The sequence below is a fragment of the Salmo salar genome, chromosome ssa08, assembly GCF_905237065.1.
Source record: "Salmo salar chromosome ssa08, Ssal_v3.1, whole genome shotgun sequence".
In the NCBI taxonomy this organism is placed as follows: Eukaryota; Metazoa; Chordata; class Actinopteri; order Salmoniformes; family Salmonidae; genus Salmo; species Salmo salar.
Window position 1 is genome coordinate 1,047,894 of NC_059449.1, and position 17,819 is coordinate 1,065,712.

Here is a 17,819-nt window from a genome sequence, read left to right on the forward strand (position 1 = left end):
AGTAGGTTTTGTCGTACCCTCTTCACGACTGTCTTGGTGTGCTTGGACCATGTTAGTTTGTTGGTGAACTTGAAGCTCTCATCCTGCTCCACTGCAGTTCCGTCGATGAGAATGGGGGCGTGCTCGGTCCTCTTTTTCCTGTAGTCCACAATCATCTCCTTTGTCTTGATCACGCTGAGGGAGAGGTTGTTGTCCTGGCACAACACAGCCAGGTCTCTGACCTCCTCGCTATAGGCTGTCTCATCGTTGTCGGTGATCAGGCCTACCACTGTTCTGTCATCGGCAAACTTAATGATGGTGTTGGCACCTGGCTGTGCAGTCATGAGTGAACAGGGAGTACAGGAGGGGACTGAGCGCACACCGCTGAGGGGCCCCTGTGTTGAGGATCAGCGTGGCAGATGTGTTGTTACCTACCATTACCACCTGGGTTTGGCCCGGCAGGAAGTCCAGGATCCAGTTGCAGAGGGAGGTGTTTAGTTCCAGGGTCCTTAGCTTATTGATGAGATTTGAGGGCACTATGGTGTTGAACGCTGAGCTGTAGTCAATGAATAGTACTCTTACATAGGTGTTCCTTTTGTCCAGGTGGGAAAGGGCAGTGTGGAGTGCAATTGAGATTGCATCATCTGTGTACAGATTCACATCTCTTGGGGCGGTATGCAAATTGGAGTGAGTCTCGGGTTTCTGGGATAATGGTGTTGATGTGAGCCATGACCAACCTTTCAAAGCACTTCATGGCTACAGACGTGAGTGCTATGGGTTGGTAGTCATTTAGGCAGGTTACCTTAGTGTTCTTAGGCACAGGCACCATGGTGGTCTGCTTGGTATTACAGACTCGGACAGGGAGAGGTTGAAAATGTCAGTGAAGACACTTGCCAGTTGGTCAGCGCATGCTCGCAGTACACGTCCTGGTAATGTCAGTGAAGACACTTGCCAGTTGGTCAGTGCATGCTCGCAGTACACGTCCTGGTAATCTGTCTGTTAACCTGTTTATAGGTCTTACTCACATCGACTGCGGAGAGTGTCATCACACAGTCTTCCGGAACAGCTGGTGCTCTCATGCACATTTCAGTGTTATTTGCCTTGAAGCGAGCATAGAAGTAGTTTAGCTCGTCTGGTAGGCTTGTGTCACTGGGCAGCTCTCGGCTGTGCTTCACTTTGTAGTCAGTTAGGGTTTGCAAGCCCTGCCACATCCGACGAGGGTCAGAGCTGGTGTAGTACAATTCGATCTTGGTCCTGTATTGACGCTTTGCCTGTTTGATGGTTTGTCGGAGGGCATAGCGGGATTTCTTATAAGCTTCCGTGTTAGTCCCGCTCCTTGAAAGCGGAAGCTCTAGCCTTTAGCTCAGTGCGGATGTTGCCTGTAAACCATGGCTTCTGGTTGGGGTATGTATGTACGGTCACTGTGGGGATGACATCATCAATGCACTTATTGATGAAGCCAGTGACTGATGTGGTGTACTCCTCAATGCCATCGGAGGAAGCCATTAACATATTCCTGTCTGTGCTAGCAAAACAGTCCTGTAGCTTAGCATCTGCTTCATCTGACCACTTTTTTATTGATCTAGTCACTGGTGCTTCCTGCTTTAATTTTAGCTTGTAAGCAGGAACCAGGAGAGAATTATGGTCAGATTTGCCAAATGCAAGGCGAGGGAGAGCTTTGTATGTGTCTCTGTGTGTGGAGTAAAGGTGGTCTAGAGTTTTTTTTCTCCTCTGGTTGCACATTTAACATGCTGATAGAAATTTGGTAAAACGGATTTAAGTTTCCCTGCATTAAAGTCCCCGGCTACTAGGAGCGCCGCCTCTGGGTTAGCGTTTTCTTATTTGCCTATGGCAGAATACAACTCATTCAATGGTGGCTTAGTGCCAGCCTCTGACTGTGGGGGTTTGTAAACAGCTACGAAAAATACAGAGAAACTCTCTAGGTAGATAGTGTGGTCTACAGCTTATCATGAAATACTCAGGCGAGCAATAGCTTGAGACGTCCTTAGATATTGTGCACCGGCTGTTATTTACAAAAATATATAGTCCACCGCCCCTTGTCTTACCAGACGCCACTGTTCTATCCTACCGATGCGGCGTATAACCAGCCAGCTGTATGTTGATAGTGTCGTCGTTCAGCCACAACATTTTTAGTGAGGAAATATAACAAGTCAAATCTGTAATACCTTATGCTTCAGCATAAGGTATTACAGTTTTGACTTGTTATATTTCATCACTAAAAATGTCTGTACACATACATAGGTTGACCCAAACAGTACATACATCTTCTGAACATGACTCCTAATCTTTGGAAAGTTTTGTTTTCATTGAGAGATGCATATAACCTCATCAGTGACATTGTTTTGAATAGTTCTCTAATCACTGCATCAGACTGAAGATTGATAAGTTCACGTTGCACGTCAGTGGGAGCGTTATCCACATTGAAGGTGAAAGGAGAGGAAACCAACAGCATGTCATTTTCCAACACTTTGAAATCCTCAAAACGACAAGAAAACTCACCGTTCAATGCATGCAGCAGCGATGTATACTTCTCCCGCTGGTCATCTGATAGGGAACAGACTAGTAGTGTCGGACGGTGGGTGAGATTGTTGGCTTCTACTTGGCGGATCAGGAGGAGGAATTTTCCCTTGAAGGCTTTGACAAAGCTTTACATCTAATGTGAAAAAAGGCCCTTCCCTTGTAGTTTGGAATTCAGTTCATTTATGACGGCCACGATGTCCATGGTGATGCCAAAATCAGCCAACCATTTTCATCTTGCAGTTGAGGGAAATCCACATATTTTCCTTTTAATTTGCAAAAACTTCAAGTCCCACACCCTTTTAAGCACCTTCCCCAAACTCAGCCTTCTCAGGTTTGTGTGGTAGGGGAGATCTGCATGATCCAACTGCCTCTTCCAACAGTGAGACAAACTGCCTGTGGGTTAACGATTTTGCTCTTACGAAGTTTGCCACATTAGTGACTGTATCCACAACATGGCTCATTTTCAGAACACATTTACAGAGCACCTCCTGATGAATAATGCAATGCAGAAAAATAATTTTCTGATCTCGGTTCAGCTTAGCTACTTGATCTTGTATCCTTTTCAAAAGGCCAACTTTTTTCCTGTCAAGTTTGGGCACCCATCAGTGGTTACACTGGATAACTTTTCAAAACTCAGTCCCACTTTGCCACACACTTATTAACCTCCTCCAATAAATCTTTCCCTGTGGTTGTGCTCTTCATTGACTGTACTGAAGCAAGCTCCTCTGTAATTTAAAAGTCTGGGGGTATACCGCATAAGAATATCAACTGCTCTCATCCAGGGCCAAGGAGAAATAGGAGAAATTCTTTACCATGTCTTTCAACTGTTGTTCCATATTCTCTGTGATGTCCTCAACACACCATATCGTCTTGACAGGGAAACATTTTCAAACAGCTCTTTCTTGTCGGGGCAAAGTATTGCTGCAGAGTCAATTAAACATTATTTAATGAATTCACCCTCAGCTAAATGGCTTGCTATGTTTAGTAATTTTGTGAGACGGTACATAGCTACCTCTCGCAATTCCGTCGTTTGCTGAATGCAGTTTTGTGAAAAGTCCTTGCTGCTTTTGCAACTGAGAAAGCAACTCTTTCGATGCACTTGCCCTCTGCTCAGAATACATATTCCTATATTTCTCTGCATGCTTCATCTGGAAGTGTCAGGACAAATTGTAGTCTTTCAAGACAGCGATGCTCTCTTTGCACACTAAGCACACAGCTTTCCCTGATACCTCAATAAAGAAATATTTTGATGTCCACTCTTGCTGGAACACCCGACATTCATTGTCTACTTTCCTTTTTTTTTATCTTTGAAAAACACATTTTTGGCAATTTATAGCTAGCTACTATTTGTAACTGTGAAGTGTGTCAGCCTGTCAGTCACTGTCTGTCCTCGTGCAGTTGTTAATTATACGTGCCTTCAAAATAAATGTCCCACAAGTGCTGGGAGTTAAATCATTACACAAAGGCGAGTATTCATTGGGCTTTTAATTTGAATAACAAATACGTTTTTCAAAACTTTACTATCTTAAATTCTTTATGTGATCTGAGCATGATTCCGCGGGCCGTATTGAATCAGGTCGCGGGCCCGGGCCGGCCTTTGCCCTTTTCTAGACGATTCTGTGCTTCCAACTTTGTGGCAAAGGGAAGGCCCTTTCCTGTTTCAGCATGACAATACTCCAGTACATGCAGTATATGCAGGCAAGAGCGTAGGCAAAATGTATTCAATAGGATTGGTTGCTGGGAAAGTTTAACCGAAAATGATTTTTGCATTTGTTTTCAAATATACTTTTAAATAATTTGTCATAGAGTTTTGCTCTCGCTTTAAAATGATATGTTTTGCATTCAATTGTTTGGTTTTTGATTTCACCCGTTCTCGAAAATATAATGTTTACATTCTCAACTTTATTTTTCATGTTCACAATTTATTTTATTTTGAATTCAATACATATGGCGTGAAATTGACCCCATACACAACCCTCCCCCTCTCATCTTACCCGAAGCTGCCGTCCAATCTTGACGATGCATGGAAAAGCCAGCGAGGTGTATATTATCCAATTTCTTGTTCAGTCACGACTTCAACAAACATAGGATATTACAGTTCTTCAGGTTCCGTTGATAGGATAGTCTCGAACGGAGCTCGTCCAGTTTGTTCTCTAGTGATTGTTCGTTCGTCAACAAAACATTGGACGATCGCCTCTTTCGAGTCCCAGGGATCAACGTCCAGAACTGCCGACTCGTTGAAGTAGAAATCTTCATCTAAATTGAGGTTAGTGATGGCTGTTCTGATGTCCAGAAGCTGTTTTCGGTCACAGGAAATGATGGTGGAAATAAGTTAAGATCAGCGTAAAAAAACACAATACCAGGAGCCCGTAAGACGGCAGCTATCCAGTTCAGCGCCATCTCACCAGAAAATCCCCCTTTGGCTTAGAGCAAAGATTTAGTTCTGTGTGTCAAGTTTCTTAGAGGAAGTACTTACCATAGGGCTGTGGTGGAGACATAATGCACTAACTCTGTGAAAGGAAGGGGGTCCGAGGAGGCGCCACAACTACGACATACAAACTGCAGGGGGAGAAAAACAAAGTTTCATGTCAAATTAAAATAACAGAATAACTGACAGAAAGTTGAAATTGGAAATCCGATGATATGTGTTTAGGCCTTATCAGATTGGCTTTCGGGGCAAAATCTAATTTATGCTGTATGTATGCTTTTATTTATGCATGTATATGTCTTTCTTAGGTGGCGCAAGAATTCCCCTACGGGGACAATAAAGATCAATTGAATTGAATTGACTTGGTTTTACAATCTTTTTGTTGTTAGTAAGTATGTCACTATTGGGTAACACTTTACTTAGGGCATACAGTTATAGTGTATTATTACTTGTTACAAGCATGTATAAGTCCTTATAAATGCTTTAGAAATTAACTTAGAAAATGCTACGTCTTTTTATATGGAAATTTGTCAAATGGCTGAAAATGGCTGAAAATAGCTGTTTCATTATAAGATGATAACACATTATAAAGACTTCATAGATACTGATGGTAAGGCTTATAATGCATTATGAACGTATCATGATGCATCACACCTGTATCCCTTAAATAGAGTGTCACCCACAATTCTATATGTCTCTCCTTTTCCCTCTTTCCAATCAACAGTGGATTAAATAAATCACATTACCTGTTCATAAAGTGTCATGGCAAACTTCTGGTGGGTAATGCAGGACTTGGATGTGCAGGCCTCAGTCGCCGTGTCAGAAACTATGTGCAGGTGAATCCTCTCCAGAATGTTCTCCTTGTGCACCAAGAATTAAACAAAATGAGGTCAGACATCTGAAGTCACTGTTTTCCATTACATCCTTAGCATCTGTAGCCCAAACTATCCTGATACACATATCTGTGAGTAGAAACATAACAGTGTACACTGAGTGTACAAAACGTTAAGAACACCTTTCTAATATTGAGTTGCACTTGTAGTCCGTGCCTCAATTCGTGGGAGCATGGACTATAAGGTGTCGAAAGCATTTCACAGGTATGATGGTCCACGTTGACTCCAATGCTTCCACAGTTGTGTCAAGTTGGCTGGATGTCTTTTGGGTGGTGGACCATTCTTGATACACACAGCAAACTGTTGAGCGTGAAAAACCCAGCAGTGTTGCAGTTATTGACACACTCAAACTGGTGTGCCTGGCACCTACTACCATACCCTGTTCAAAGGCACTTTCATCTTTTGTCTTGGTCATTCACCCTCTGAATGGCACACATCTGTCTATAATAAAGCACAGCTCTGCCATCTTAACAACACTATCAACAAGGCAGGTCCTACAGGCCCTAGTTTTGTTGCACCTGGACTACTGTTCAGTCGTGTGGTCAGGTGCCACAAAGAGGGACTTTTGCTCAGAACAGGGCAGCACGGCTGGCCATTAAATGTACATGGGGAGTTAACATTAATGATATGCATGCCAATCTCTCGTGGCTCAAAGTGGGGGAGAGATTGACTTCATCACTACTTGTTTTTGTAAGAGGTGTTGACAAGCTGAATGCACCGAGTTGTTTAAACTACTAGCACAAAGCTCGGACACCCACGCATATCCCACGAGAGGTCTCTTCACAATTCCAGAACAGACTGGGAGGTGCACAGTACTACATAAAGCCATGACTACATGGAACTCTATTCCACATCAGGTAACTGATGCAAGCAGTAGAATCAGATTTAAAAAACATATAAAACATTTTTTTATGGAACAGCGGGTAGTGTGAAGAGACACACACGTACAGACAAACGTATATGCACACAGGCACGAGCACACACACTCCACACACACGTACATTGTAATATTGTTGTATGCGTTATATGTACCCCTTTGCAGCAGCTAATGTGGATCCCTAACAAATACAAATACATACACAATCCATGTCTCAATTGTCTCAAGGTTTAAAAATCCTTCTTTAACTTGTCTCCTCCACTTCATCTACACTGATTGAAGTGGTGACATCAATAAGGGATCATAGCTGTCACCTGGATTCACCTGGTCCGTCTATGTCATGGAAAGACTAAATCAACTGCTCAAAATTATAAACATATTTTTACAGCACAGGAGAAATGTAGTCTTGTCTTACCCTGGCGTCTTCCTGACTTCCTTTTTGGTTGAATAGGGTTATTATGGTCTTCAGCTACTGTAAGATGGTACCATTGGATGGCTCTAGGAGAATCCCCAAATACCTCAGTTGGAGATATAACCTTGTGTGTGCTAAGCAGAAAATACCCTCTGACCTCCTAGCTTCTGTTCCTTTAGCTCAGTGTTTCCCAAACCTCTCCTTAAAGTACTCTCAGCCGTTTCCACTTAATTGATTTATTCCAGAACTAGCACAGCTGACTTAACTGGTTAAGTGACTAGATGAATCAGGTATATTTGTACTGGGTTAGGGTTGCAAAATTACTTTTGGGAAAGTTACTGTAATTTTGCAAATTTAAGGGGTACCAACGGAGAGTTTTGGTAAACTGCTTTAGTTCAATAAAAAAGGCTGATATGACATTTCGATCTCTAAAAAGAAAGTGCTACGGTCCTAGACTTACAAAGCACTCTGCAGCGTCGTCCATGTGGCCAAGTTGGAAGCGCTGCTCGTCCTTAAAGGTTTCGGCGAGGGCGTGGCGCAGGCTATCCGAAGGCAACGCTCGCTCTCGGCTCTGCTGGAACTGGCTGAAAATACTCTGCAGGGGGAAAAAGCGTTGTAGAGAATTGAGGGGAGGGGGGTACTGTACGTTGCCTTAATTATCAAGTCTCTAAGAGACGGTTTCCTGGACCCAGATTCAGCTCAGTCCTGGACTAAAAAGAATGTTCAATGCAGTCCAGGATTAGACTTAATTCTAGGTCTGGAACTCTGCCCACTGGGCACAGATGTCAATTCAACGTATATTCCACGTTGGTTCAACATTATTTCATTGAAATGACGTCGAAACAATATTGATTCAACCAGTGTGTTTAAAAGATCTTCAAATATCAATGGCTATTTTTGTTGAAATAGAAACTAAATAACTATTCTACATTTTGTATGAGTGGTATGGTGAACTTGGACATCTTGTGAATCTCTTAAATAAGTAATTAAACTAGGTGTAGATGTATTGTGATGATGATGATATTATATACAAACCTTTAAAGCGCAGAAAATGCAGGCATCCCCAAGACAAAAATGACCAGGAAGCTGTCTCAAACTCCTCCTGAAAATGTCCAACTGCCATAGCACCTGTTCAGGTGAAATGACAGCATTGCACTGATCATATTCAAATCACATGTATATGTGTATTAATCCAACAACATCTGTAACATAAAATGTTATGACTGTTTTAGTCCTACATGAAGTTCTACATGAAAAGTAGACCTAAATCCTACATAGACAAAAGCATGGACACATCTTAATTTAGGAGTAATCTTGCCCCTTAGCCTTCCGTAGGAAATAAGCTATGTTTACACTATTGCATAAACCTGCATATTGACAAGTTTTAGCACTCACCTGTACGGCACTGTTGAGGAAGCAGCTATTCTGGCCTGGTTCGTTCAGCAGGCCTTTGGTTAGAGCCAGAGACAACATGCTCCCAGGCTGATAGGACTTCCCCACACCCCCACCACCACCAACAGCTCCGGGCTTTTTGAAGAGCTTGACCCATGCCAGAGAGTTAGAGCCTGCCCCTGGGGAGAGAGCAGTCACCAGCTGTTGTTATGCTCTAATGGGAATTGGATATACAAATGTGGCTCCTGGACCAGGAGTTTAAGACTGCTGTTATGAGATATATCCATAGAGAACACTTTAATCATACAATACATTTATTTTATTTATTTAACCCTTATTTTACCAGGTAGGTTGACTGAAAACACATTCTCATTTACAGCAATGACCTGGGGAATAGTTACAGGAAAGAGGGGCGATGAATGAGCCAATTGTAAGCTGGGGATGATTAGGTGACCGTGATGGTATGAGGGCTAGATTGGGAATTTACTGTACATCCTGAGGGGTAAGTCCTTATGTGTCCATGCACATCTTAGAGAGTGAATAGCACTTGGCCACTGGTTATGATCAGACATTGGGTTAGGTAGGATTTAGTGACTTATGTGATGGGAGCAGTTGTTTACCTTCTCCGGAGAGTGGGGGAGGCTTGCCACAGCTGGACATACAGAGAAGAGGGAGCTAGCAGGCCATGGGACCAATCCATTACATCCCTGCCTCGCACTTCCAAAAAGATCCATTGAAGTCATTTCCAGGCTCATCCATAGGGAAGCTTTTGAATAGCACTATTGGACATTGAATGACAATGGGACCAAGTCTAAAGAGAGGAAGAGAGATGGGACAAATCATTGGCTTTAAAAAAAACTTTGGGCAATTATGGCACAAACGGCACAAGCCGTCATTCTGTTACCAAACTTTGCATCTGCACTGTCCTTCAAGTAAATCTGCTTTTGTAGAAAAAAAAAAAAAAAAACCTGCGGGAATTGTTAAAGTATTAATTGTGCATATAGATGTATGTGTCACAGTTGTTGTCGGTAGAAATGGAGGACCAATACGCAGCAGGTACGTGAATGCTCATCTTGATTTTTAATTAATCTCAACAATGAACATACAAAACACAAAAACGAACACTCGACAAATAAACAGTCTGGTAAGGCACAAGGCGAAACACAGAACAATCACCCACAAATCACACATACAAACACACCCTAATATATGGAACTCTCAATCAAAGGCAGATAGACAACACCTGCCTTCAACTGAGAGTCCCAACCCCAATCAACCAAACATAGAAACACACAACCTAGACTAACCATAGAATTACTAAACATAAACCAAAACCCGGAATTACTAAATCAAACACCCTTTACACAAAACACACCACCCCGAACCACAGAAAACAAATACCCCCTGCCACGCCCTGACCAAACTACAAAACAATTAACCTTATATACTGGCCAGGACGTGACAGTACCCCCCTTAAAGGTGCTACCCCAGAAGCACCTTAACAAAAAAAATAACCCCAAGCAACACCAACAAAAAGTCCCCTTTTCTAAAGGGAGGGAAGGGAGGGTGGCTGCCGTCAACGACGGCACTGTGCTACACCCCCCTCCCCAACCCACCTATTTCTGGAGGTGGCTCTGGCTCCGGCCGTTCCAGGCTGTCGGGCCACTCTGGCTTCGCCGGGGGGCAGTCGGGGCAGTCTGGCAATTCGGGAGAGTCTGGGCAGTCTGGCAATTCGGGACAGTCTGGGCAGTCTGGCAATTCGGGACAGTCTGGGCAGTCTGGCAATTCGGGACAGTCTGGGCAGTCTGGCAATTCGGGACAGTCTGGGCAGTCTGGCAATTCGGGACAGTCTGGGCAGTCTGGCAATTCGGGACAGTCTGGGCAGTCTGGCCACTCCGGGCAGTTCAGGGCAGTCTGGCCACTCCGGCAGTTCAGGGCAGTCTGGCCACTCCGGCAGTTCAGGGCAGTCTGGCCACTCCGGCAGTTCAGGGCAGTCTGGCCACTCCGGCAGTTCAGGGCAGTCTGGCCACTCCGGCAGTTCAGGGCAGTCTGGCCACTCCGGCAGTTCAGCGCAGTCTGGCCACTCCGGCAGTTCAGCGCAGTCTGGCCACTCCGGCAGTTCAGCGCAGTCTGGCCACTCCGGCAGTTCAGCGCAGTCTGGCCACTCCGGCAGTTCAGCGCAGTCTGGCCACTCCGGCAGTTCAGCGCAGTCTGGCCACTCCGGCAGTTCAGCGCAGTCTGGCCACTCCGGCAGTTCAGCGCAGTCTGGCCACTCCGGCAGTTCAGCGCAGTCTGGCCACTCCGGCAGTTCAGCGCAGTCTGGCCACTCCGGCAGTTCAGCGCAGTCTGGCCACTCCGGCAGTTCAGCGCAGTCTGGCCACTCCGGCAGTTCAGCGCAGTCTGACCACTCCGGCAGTTCAGCGCAGTCTGACCTCTCTGGCGACTGTTGACTGGCGGGCAGCTCTGACGACTGTTGACTGGCGGGCAGCTCTGACGATGACTGTTGACTGGCGGGCAGCTCTGACGATGACTGTTGACTGGCGGGCAGCTCTGACGATGACTGTTGACTGGCGGGCAGCTCTGACGATGACTGTTGACTGGCGGGCAGCTCTGACGATGACTGTTGACTGGCGGGCAGCTCTGACGATGACTGTTGACTGGCGGGCAGCTCTGATGATGACTGTTGACTGGCGGGGCTGGGTTGACGCACTTGTAGCCTGGTGCGTGGTGCTGGTACTGGGATTACCAGATTATGTACACGCACCTCCAGGCTAGTGCGGGGAGCGGGAACAGGACGAGTCGGACTGGGTTGACGCACTTCCGGGTCCGCACGAGAGACAGGAGCTGGAAACCCAGGGCTATGGAGGCGCACAGCCGGTCTAGATCTTACCTCCTGCACAACCCGCCTTGGCTGGATGGAACTAGTAGCCCTGTACGAGCGGGGTGCTCGTACAGGGCAGACTGGGCTGTGCAGGGGCCTGATGGTAGCCGTGCGTAGAGCGGGAGTTGGGTAGCCTGGTCCTCGGAGGCGTACCGGCGACCAGATGCGCTGCGCAGGCATCCTCCTACCAGGCTGGATGCCCGCTCTAGCACGGCACCTGCGAGGGGCTGGAATAACGCGCACCGGACTGTGCGTGCGTATGGGTGAGATAGTGCGCTCCTCAGCGAAACATAGCGCTCTCCACCCCATACGCTCCTCCATATAACCACGAGTAGCTGGCTTCCGGCTCTTCTTACGCCTAGCCAAACTACCCGTGTGCCCCCCCAAAAAATTTTCTTGGGGGTGCCTCTCGTGCTTCTCCTTCAGCGCGTACTTGGCCTCGTACCACCGCCTCTCTGCCTTGGCTGCCTCAATTTCCCCCTGCGGGCGTCGATAATCCCCAGCCTGATGCCAGGGTCCGGCCCCGTCCAGAACTTCCTCCCAAGTCCACTTCTCCCGCCAGTCCAACTCGAACTCCGTCTGCTCCTTCCTCTGCTGCTTGGTCCTTTGGTGGTGGGTGATTCTGTCACAGTTGTTGTCGGTAGAAATGGAGGACCAATACGCAGCAGGTACGTGAATGCTCATCTTGATTTTTAATTAATCTCAACAATGAACATACAAAACACAAAAACGAACACTCGACAAATAAACAGTCTGGTAAGGCACAAGGCGAAACACAGAACAATCACCCACAAATCACACATACAAACACACCCTAATATATGGAACTCTCAATCAAAGGCAGATAGACAACACCTGCCTTCAACTGAGAGTCCCAACCCCAATCAACCAAACATAGAAACACACAACCTAGACTAACCATAGAATTACTAAACATAAACCAAAACCCGGAATTACTAAATCAAACACCCTTTACACAAAACACACCACCCCGAACCACAGAAAACAAATACCCCCTGCCACGCCCTGACCAAACTACAAAACAATTAACCTTATATACTGGCCAGGACGTGACAGTATGGTTTAACTTTGCAATCATTGGTTTTTGTTTGACATACATTTTAAAGTGAGTTGCCCTACTGCTTTCAAAGGTTGATAAAATTCAATACCAGTGAGTTACCACTTAAGTTAACATGTATCTAATTTAATATTCATATTTTCCCTGTGTGCATTTTCAAATCGATTTTTGGGGGATATATTAGGGACAGATACAAATTAACAGTTGAAACAGTTTTTCAATAAAACGCATCATAGTTCAAGCCAATTGTCAACACTATTTGTGATACAGTTTCCTGAGTTCCCATGGCCACCCCTAACTGGTGCTTGGTCCCCCTCTGGCCCCCCATAAAAATACATCTTAAAATTGCCCCTGCTATCATGTTGCGTTACTGCCAATGTTTTATTCCATGCCTTTATACATTGTTTATGACTTTCTCAAAGTCTTATGATTTTATTTTACATACACCTAAGTAGAATGTAGATGATGATAGTTATATAAGTGACCATAGAGACTAGGCCTACGGTTGCAATAGCTTCTCTGTGTTGTGATTAACATGAGCTGGGTGGACCAAGTTACAACTGTATAGGCTACTTGGGCACAGATTCAACAGCCAGTTCACAGGTATTTGCTGCTTTTTCAAGTCACGGGTTGTCACAGCACTGAAAAATACAGTACCCCCTGGCATTTCATCACATTATTTAATCACATTAGGACTGTGTGAAGTCTGGATACTCCCCATACCTAAAAAAGCACATATAGCTAGCTAACTAGGCCATTGAGGCTTCCTGCAGGGTTGTGGTCAATTTGATTGGAAGTCAGTCGATTCTGGAAGTAAACTGACATTCCAATCCAATAATTGAAAAAAGGGCATCTATTTACAATGACTTCTCAATAAACTGAAAAGTAGAAGATACACTACATGACCAGAAGTATGTGGACACCTGCTTGTCGAACATCATGGGCATCAATATGGAGTTGGTACCCCCTTTGCTACTATGACAGCCTCCACTCTTCTGGAAAGGCTTTCAACTAGATGTTGAAAAATTGCTGCGGGGGACTTGCTTCCATTCAGCCACAAGAGGATTAGTGAGGTCGGGCATTGATGTTGGGCGATTAGGCCTGGCTCGCAGTCAACGTTCCAATTCATCCCAAAGGTGTTCGGTGTGGTTGAGGTCAGGGCTCTGTGCAGGCCAGTCAAGTTCTCCACACCAATCTCAACAAACCATTTCTGTATGGACCTCGCTTTGTGCACAGGGACATTGTCATGCTAAAATGGGAAAGGGCCTTCCCCAAACTGTTGCCACAAAGTTGGAAGCACAGGATCGTCTAGAACGTCATTGTATGCTGTAGCCTTAAGATTTCCCTTCACTGGAACTAAGGAGTCTAGCCCGAACCATGAAAAACAGCCCCAGACCATTATTCCTCCACCAAACTTTACAGTTAGCACTATGCATTCAGGCAGGTAGCATTCTCCTGGCAGCCGCCAAACCCAGATTCATCCGTCAGACTGCCAGATGGTGAAGCGTGATTCATCACTCCAGAGAACACATTTCCACTGCTCCAGAGTCCAATGGCAGTACACCACTCATGCGCATGGTGATCTTAGGTTTGTGTGCGGCTGCTCGGCCATGGAAACCCATTTCATGAAGCTCCCGACGAACAGTTCTTGTGCTGACGTTGCTTCCAGAGGCAGTTTGGAACTCGGTAGTGAGTGTTGCAACCGAGGACAGACGATTTTTACGCGCATTAGCACTCGGAGGGCCAATTCTGTGAGCTTGTGTGGGTACCACTTCGCTGCTGAGCCGTTGTTGCTCCTAGATGTTACCTCTTCACAATAACAGCACTTACAGTTGACCGGGGCAGCTCTAGCAGGGCAGAAATTCGACAAACTGACTTGTTGGAAAGGTGACATCCTGTGACGGTGCCACATTGAAAGTCTGAGCTCTTCAGTAAGGCCATTCTATTGCCAATGTTTGTCTATGGAGATTGCATCGCTGTCTGCTAGATTTTATACATCTGTCAGCAACAGGTGTGGCTGAAATACCCGAATTGACTAATTTGAACAGGTGTCCACATACTTTTTAATATATAGTATATACACTGCTCAAAAAAATAAAGGTAACACTAAAATAACATATCCTAGATCTGAATGGATGAAATAATCTTATTAAATACTTTTTTCTTTACATAGTTGAATGTGCTGACAACAAAATCACAATAATAATCAATGGAAATCCAATTTATCAACCCATGGAGGTCTGGATTTGTAGTCACACTCAAAATTAAAGTGGAAAACCACACTACAGGCTGATCCAACTTTGATGTAATGTCCTTAAAACAAGTCAAAATGAGGCTCAGTAGTGTGTGTGGCCTCCATGTGCCTGTATGACCTCCCTACAACGCCTGGGCATGCTCCTGATGAGGTGGCGGATGGTCTCCTGAGGGATCTCCTCCCAGTCCTGGACTAAAGCATCCGCCAACTCCTGGACAATCTGTGGTGCAACGTGGCGTTGGTGGATGGAACGAGACATGATGTCCCAGATGTGCTCAATTGGATTCAGGTCTGGGGAACGGGCGGGCCAGTCCATAGCATCAATGCCTTCCTCTTGCAGGAACTGCTGACACACTCCAGCCACATGAGGTCTAGCATTGTCTTGCATTAGGAGGAACCCAGGGCCAACCGCACCAGCATATGGTCTCACAAGGGGTCAGAGGATCTCATCTCGGTACCTAATGGCAGTCAGGCTACCTCTGGCGAGCACATGGAGGGCTGTGCGGCCCCCCAAAGAAATGCCACCCCACACCATGACTGACCCACCGCCAAACCGGTCATGCTGGAGGATGTTGCAGGCAGCAGAACGTTCTCCACGGCGTCTCCAGACTGTCACGTCTGTCACATGTGCTCAGTGTGAACCTGCTTTCATCTGTGAAGAGCACAGGGTGCAGGTGGCGAATTTGCCAATCTTGGTGTTCTCTGGCAAATGCCAAACGTCCTGCACGGTGTTGGGCTGTAAGCACAACCCCCACCTGTGGACGTCGGGCCCTCATACCACCCTCATAGAGTCTGTTTCTGACCATTTGAGCAGACACATGCACATTTGTGGCCTGCTGGAGGTCATTTTGCAGGGCTCCTCCACGTCTCCTGATGTACTGGCCTGTCTCCTGGTAGCGCCTCCATGCTCTGGACACTACGCTGACAGACACAGCAAACCTTCTTGCCACAGCTCTCATTGATGTGCCATCCTGGATGAGCTGCACTACCTGAGCCACTTGTGTGGGTTGTAGACGCCGTCTCATGCTACCACTAGAGTGAAAGCACCGCCAGCATTCAAAAGTGACCAAAACATCAGCCAGGAAGCATAGGAACTGAGAAGTGGTCTGTGGTTACCACCTGCAGAACCACTCCTTTATTGGGGGTGTCTTGCTAATTGCCTATAATTTCCACCTGTTGTCTATTCCATTTGCACAACAGCATGTGAAATTTATTGTCAATCAGTGTTGCTTCCTAAGTGGACAGTTTGATTTCACAGTGTGATTGACTTGGAGTTACATTGTGTTGTTCAAGTGTTCCCTTTATTTTTTTGAGCAGTATACATTTAAAAAAATGTTCAATGTTTAATTTTTTTTATTTAAATCACTTTCTGAATTGACTGCCTTCAATTCAAATTGACCAAAACCCAGTTTCCCTGCACTCTGAAACATTACAGACAGGACAGGTTATTGATCTTGTTGCTGAGCTGTGATGCTGCCGAGTCATGATGCTTTCCAGGAATCCACAGAATTAATTCCATATGAAGTAGGATTAGGCCTCGACCCAAGTAATATACCTAATATCCTATAGGTAGGTAACCCAGAAGCACCTTATAAAACATTAGGTTGCTCTTATAGGTGTGTAATAACACTGTAATTACACTTTATTCTATATTGAACTCCATCTCTATCCCTACGTGATTGTAAAGCATTACTAAAACAATGTTATTACAATGTTGTTATTGTAGTAAGTACAGTAATACACAGGTATAAGTGCAAAATAATACAAAGTCTTAACCGGTAAACTTTTCTCATCCTCTTATCTAACAGTTCGCTATGGACTATGACTTTAGTGTTTCTAATCCATTGGATATACAAATGTGGCTCCTGGCTCCTGAATCTGCTACTGTATATAACACATAATAGTTTATATTCTATAATATTTGATGGTTATTCTCCTCCTGTCTGACAATATACAGTTGAAGTCAGAAGTTTACATACACCTTAGCCAAATACATTTAAACTCAGTTGAAATGTAATCCTAGTGAAAAGTCCCTGTCTTAGGTCAATTAGGATCACCACTTTATTTTAAGAATGTGAAATGTCAGAATAATAGTAGAGAGAATGATTTATTTCAGCTTTTATTTATTTCATCACATTCCCAGTGGGTCAGAAGTTTACATACACTCAATTAGTATTTGGTAGCATTGCCTTTAAATTGTTTAACTTGCGTCAAATGTTTTGGCTAGCCTTACACAATCTTCCCACAATAAGTTGGGTGAATTTTGGCCCATTCCTCCTGACTGAGCTGGTGTAACTGAGTCAGGTTTGTAGGCCTCATTGCTCGCACATGCTTTTTCAGTTCTGCCAACACATTTTCTATAGGATTGAGGTCAAGGCTTTGTGATGGCCACTCCAATACCTTGACTTTGTTGTCCTTAAGCCATTTTGCCACAACTTTGGAAGTATGCTTGGGGTCATTGTCCATTTGGAATACCCATTTGCGACCAAGCTTTAACTTCCTGACTGATGTCTTGAGATGTTGCTTGAATATATCCACATAATTTTCCTTCCTCGTGATGACATCTATATTGTGAAGTGCACCAGTCTCTCCTGCAGCAAAGCACCCCCACAACATGATGCTGCCACCCCCGTGCTTCACGGTTGGGATGGTGTTCTTTGGCTTGCAAACTTCCCCCTTTTTCCTCCAGACATAACGATGGTCATTATGGCCAAACAGATCTATTTTTGTTTCATCAGACCAGAGGACATTTCTCCAAAAAGTCAGATCTTTGTCCCCATGTGCAGTTGCAAAACGTAGTCTGGATTTTTTATAGCGGTTTTGGAGCAGTGGCTTCTTCCTTGCTGAGCGGCCTTTCAAGTTATGTCGATATAGGACTTGTTTTACTGTGTATGTAGATACTTTTGTACCTGTTTCCTCCAGCATCTTCATAAAGTCCTTTGCTGTTGTTCTGGGATTGATTTGCACTTTTTGCAACAAAGTACGTTCACCAAAGTACGTTTCAGCGGTATGACGGCTGTGTGGTCCCATGGTGTTTATACTTGCGTACTATTGTTTGTACATTTGGACGTGGTATCTTTAGGC

The 17,819-nt window shown here is 45.0% G+C and overlaps 1 protein-coding gene across 2 annotated transcripts in view; it reads right to left on the minus strand.

Moving 5' to 3' along the window:
• Window positions 1-17,819, minus strand: part of LOC106610012 (inactive ubiquitin carboxyl-terminal hydrolase 53-like) — a 51,369-nt gene that overhangs the window by 31,452 nt on the left and 2,098 nt on the right. For both annotated transcript variants that reach the window (XM_014209108.2, XM_014209106.2), the window contains exons 2-7: window positions 9,143-9,333; window positions 8,526-8,701; window positions 8,166-8,258; window positions 7,591-7,725; window positions 5,695-5,808; window positions 4,997-5,079 (exon numbers count right to left, since the gene is read on the minus strand). In XM_014209108.2, coding sequence (XP_014064583.1) covers window positions 4,997-5,079; window positions 5,695-5,808; window positions 7,591-7,725; window positions 8,166-8,258; window positions 8,526-8,701; window positions 9,143-9,182 — 641 coding nt within the window. In that variant the 5' untranslated portion in view covers window positions 9,183-9,333. The remainder of the gene's footprint in view (window positions 1-4,996; window positions 5,080-5,694; window positions 5,809-7,590; window positions 7,726-8,165; window positions 8,259-8,525; window positions 8,702-9,142; window positions 9,334-17,819) is intronic.